Source organism: Chrysochloris asiatica, unplaced genomic scaffold (assembly GCF_000296735.1).
Source record: "Chrysochloris asiatica unplaced genomic scaffold, ChrAsi1.0 scaffold00042, whole genome shotgun sequence".
In the NCBI taxonomy this organism is placed as follows: domain Eukaryota; kingdom Metazoa; phylum Chordata; class Mammalia; order Afrosoricida; family Chrysochloridae; genus Chrysochloris; species Chrysochloris asiatica.
The window spans coordinates 4,539,216-4,543,864 of record NW_006408560.1 but is presented as its reverse complement, the minus strand read 5'-3'; the positions used below and the strand labels follow the sequence as shown (position 1 = coordinate 4,543,864).

Genomic DNA, 4,649 nt, shown 5'->3' with positions numbered 1-4,649 from the left:
CAAGTTACTAGAAAAGTTATAGTAAAGAAAGATAAATAATAACAAGTATTGATAAGGATATCAAAAATTATCTTTCATACACTGCTACTAGTAATGTAATATGGCCCAACTGCTAATGGAAACAGTCTAGTTAGTCTTCAAAAACTAAGCATAGAGTTATCATTTAATCTAGCAATTCCACTCCTAGGTATACATTCAAGAGAAATAAAAATATATGTCAACACAAAAACTTGTACATGAATATTCATAACAATACTATTCATATGGTCTAAAAGTGAAAACAACTGAGACGCTTATAAACTGTGAATGGAAAAATGTCATGTGGTAAGGAGCTCTGGTAGCATAGTGGTTACGAATCGGGCTGCGAACCTCAAGGTCAGCAGTTCAAAACCACCAACTGTTCCATGGGAGAAAACAATAAGGCTTTCTGCTTCTGTAAAGATTTACAGCCTCAGAAACCCTGTACAGGGTCACTATGAGTTGGAATCAACTCCATGGTACATAACCACCACCACCACCATATTAATATAACAGAATTATTTTAGGAAAGTATTGCTACTTTGCTAATTATGATACATGCTACTACAAGAATGGACCTAGAAAACGTTATGCTAAGTGAAAGAAGCCAGTCATAAAAGGCCACATGTTGTATCATTTCATTTATATGAAGCATAAAGAATAGGCATATTCACAGTAACAAATAGAGTAGTGGTTGCTAGGGCTAATAGTATAAAAAGACTGCTAATGAGTTTGGAGCTTCTTTTGGGGGTAAAAAAATATATATTCTAAATTATCATTGGATCAGAGAACAAATACACATATGATCACAATGTGTGGAACATGCAGTGTTAGTCTTGGTGGGATGGGTCACCTCATCACTCTAGAAATGCTATACTGAGACAACATTGTTACCACTGCATCCAGATGCTCATATCTTCCTCTGAATTAGATCAATACTTTTCATTTTCAATAATGATAAAGAATAATCTAATCACTGATCTTTCTAGAGAATCCAAATTCTCCAGCCAGCTTTTTCAAGGCCCCTTTGACCTCCTTGTTTCTCAGACTATAGATGATGGGATTCAACATAGGGGTTATAACACAGAAAAGCACAGACACCAAAATGTCCATGTCCAGATTGGAGCCTACATTGGGTCTGTCATAGTTGAAGTTGGCCATTCCAAAGAAGACCACCACCACAGTGAGGTGAGAAGCACAAGTTGAGAAGGCCTTGCTCCTGCCCTGAGCAGAGGGAATCCTCAGGATGGCAGAGATGATGAGTATGTAGGACACTGCAGTAAACAGGCAGGGGCTCAGGCCAATGGTGGCACTGGCTGCATGGAGCACAGACTCATTGACCGAGGTATCTGAGCAGGAGAGCTTCAGAAGAAGTGGGATGTCACAGAGAAAGTGGCTGATTTGGTTGGGTCCACACAGAGTAAGTGTGGCTGCCAGTACTGTGTGTGTTAGGGAATTCACCAGCCCACACAGCCAGGACCCAGTCACCAAACACACGCAGACCTTCACACTCATAAAGATCGGATATTGAAGAGGGTGGCAGATGGCTGCATAGCGGTCATAAGCCATAGCAGCTAATAAGACACCCTCAGCACCAGCACAGGTTACAAGGAAGAAGATCTGGGAAAGGCAGCCCTCATATGAGATGGTTTTCTTTTCCCGGAAGAAGTTCACCAGCATGACTGGGATGGTAGTGGATGTGTAGCAGATGTCCAAGAAGCTGAGGTTGCTGAGGAAATAATACATAGGAGTTTGCAGGGCAGGACTGACCTTGATGGCCATTATTATGAGTGTGTTCCCTAGGACAGCTATCAGGTAAATGACTAGGAAGATCAGGAAGAACAACCCCTGCAGCTTAGGATGGTTGGAAAATCCCAAGAAGATGAATTCAGACACAATTGTTTGATTATTCATCTCAAATGGTGTCACACCTATGAAACAATGAGAAAAAAAGAAATCAAACTTTTTTTATAACACAATTTACATAGTACTCCAAGTAAATATGCTCAAATAATGGCCATACCAAATAGTACTGGGAAAAGAGTTCAGTTTGCTCAATTGGATTATGATTATAAGAGTGTCTATCACATGGTTCCTGTACAATGTAACATGGACGATATAAGCAATGTGCCCAGAACATAATACATGTCCAATCAATTGTAGTTATCATTTTGTTATTTTATTATTATTTCATTTCATGGAAAAATTTCTTTATTTCTAAATTCCATTTTATTTACATGTGTCTACCCTCCAACCTACCACTCGTCTGTCAGTTTGTCATACTGTGGTGGCTTGTGAGTTGCTCTGAATCTGGAAGGTTTGCCACAGGTATTTTAAATACCAGCAGGGTCACCCACTGTGGACAGATTTCAGATGAGCTTCCAGATGAAGACAGACTAGGAAAAAGGAGTGACAAACTACTTCTGAATATTTAGTCACCAAAAATCTTATGGATAGCAGAGAAACACTGTCAGATACAGTGCCAGAAAATGAGCCCTCAGGTTAGAAGTCACTCAAAATGCAACTGGGGAAGAGCTGCCTCCTCAAAGTGGAGTTCACCATAATGACGCAAATAGAGTAAAGCCCGTGGGACCTTCATTTGCTGATGGGCACAACTCAAAGTGAAGAGAAACAGCTGTAAACATCCATTAATAATCAGAACATGGAATGTATGAAGTAAGAATCTAGGAAAATTAGAAACTGTCAAAAATAAAATGGAACGCATAAACATGGATATCTTAGGCATTAGTGAGCTGAAATGGACTGGTATTGGCCATTTTGAATCTGACAAACACATGATTTACTATGCCAAATTGAAGAGGAATGGTGTTGGATTCGTTATCAAAAAGAACACATCTAGATCAGTCATGAGGTACAATGCTGTCTGTGATAGGATAACATCCATGCACCTACAGGGAGGACCAATTAATACCACTATTATTCAAATTTATGCACCAACCACTAAAGCCAGTGAGAATGAAATAGAAGAATTCAACCAACTTCTTCAATCTGAATTTGATCAAACATACAATCAAGATGTAGTGACCATTACTGGTGATTGGAATGCAAAGGTTGGGAACAAAAGAAAGAATCAGTAGTTGGAAAATAAGGCCTTGGTGATAGAAACGATGCTGGAGATAGCATGATACAATTCTGCAAAATCAATGATTTGTTCACTTCAAATACCTTCTTTAGACAGCATGAGACGATGTAATACATGGAAATCAGATGTGATACATAGAAATCAAATTAACTACATCTGCAGAAAGAGACAATTGGAAAAGCTCCATATCATCAGTGAAAACAAGGCAGGGACAGATTATGGAACAGACTATCAATTGCTTATATGCAAATTCAATCTGAAGCTGAAGAAAATGAAAAGAAGTCCACAAGAGCCAAAATATGACCTTGAATATATCCCACCTGAATTTAGAGATCATTTGAAGAAGAGATTTGATACACTAAACCCTAAAGACTGAAGACCAGAAGAGTTGTAGGATGACATCAAGAATTTCATACATGAAAAAAGCAAAAAGTCATTAAGAACACAAAAGAGACGGAAAAGGTCAAAATGAATGTCAGAGGAGATACTGAAACTTGCTCTCCAGCGTAGCAATGCTAAAGCAAATGTTAGAAATGAGGAGGTCCAAGAACTGAACAGAAAATTTCAAAGGTCAGCTCGAGAAGATAAAGTCAAATATTACAACAAAATGTGCAAAGGTCTGGAATCAGAAAACCAAAAAGGAAGAACACACTCAGCATTTCTAAAGCTGAGCATACTTAAGAAAAACTGCAAGCCTTGACTTTCGATATTGAAGGAATCTCTGAGCAAATTATTGAATGATGCAGAAGGCATCAAAAGAAAATGGAAGGAATACACAGAGGCACTGTACCAAAAGGAAATGGTTAATGTTCAACCATTTCAAGAGGTAGCATATGATCAAGAGCCAATGATACTCAAGGAAGAAGTTCAAGGTGCATTGAAGGAATTGGGAAAGAACAAGGCACCAGGAATTGATGGAATAAAAATTGAATTTGTTCTCGAAAGCGAGGCAGCACAGGAGGGACTCACTCATCTCTGCCAAGAAATTTTGAAGACAACTATGTGGCCAACTGATTGGAAGAGATCCATATTTGTGCCCATTCCAAAGAGAGGTGACCCAATGGAATGTGGAAATCATTGGACAATATCATTGATACCCCATGCAAGTAAAATTTTACTAAAGTTAATACAGAAACAGCTGCAAGCATACATTGATAGAGAACTTCCAGAGGTTCAAGTCAGTTTCAGAAAAGGCTGTGGAATGAAGGATATCATTGTTGATGTCCAAAGGATCTTGGCTGAAAGCAGAGAATACCAGAAAGACATTTACCTGTGCTTTATTGACTATGCAAAGGGTTTGGATTGTGTGGATCATGAAAAGTATGGACAACATTGCAAAGTTTGAGTATGCCAGAACACTTAATTGTGCTCATGAGGAATCTGTACCTGGACCAAGAGGCAGTTGTTCAAACAGAACATGGGAACACTGAATGGTTTAAAATTAAGAAAGGTGTATGACAGGGTTGTATTCTTTCACCATACTTATTTAATCTGTTCTATGAGCAAATAATCTGAGAAGCTGGGTTCT

General features: G+C 38.7%; 1 protein-coding gene across 1 annotated transcript; it reads right to left on the bottom strand.

Annotated features, from left to right (window-relative positions):
- Positions 1-987: 987 nt before the first annotated feature.
- Positions 988-3,220, bottom strand: LOC102823687 (olfactory receptor 5V1-like). The gene is made up of 2 exons (XM_006861689.1): positions 3,205-3,220; positions 988-1,949 (listed from the first exon to the last, which is right to left on the bottom strand). The coding sequence occupies exons 1-2, from the start codon at positions 3,218-3,220 to the stop codon at positions 988-990; spliced, it is 978 nt and encodes a 325-aa protein (XP_006861751.1).
- Positions 3,221-4,649: the final 1,429 nt, after the last annotated feature.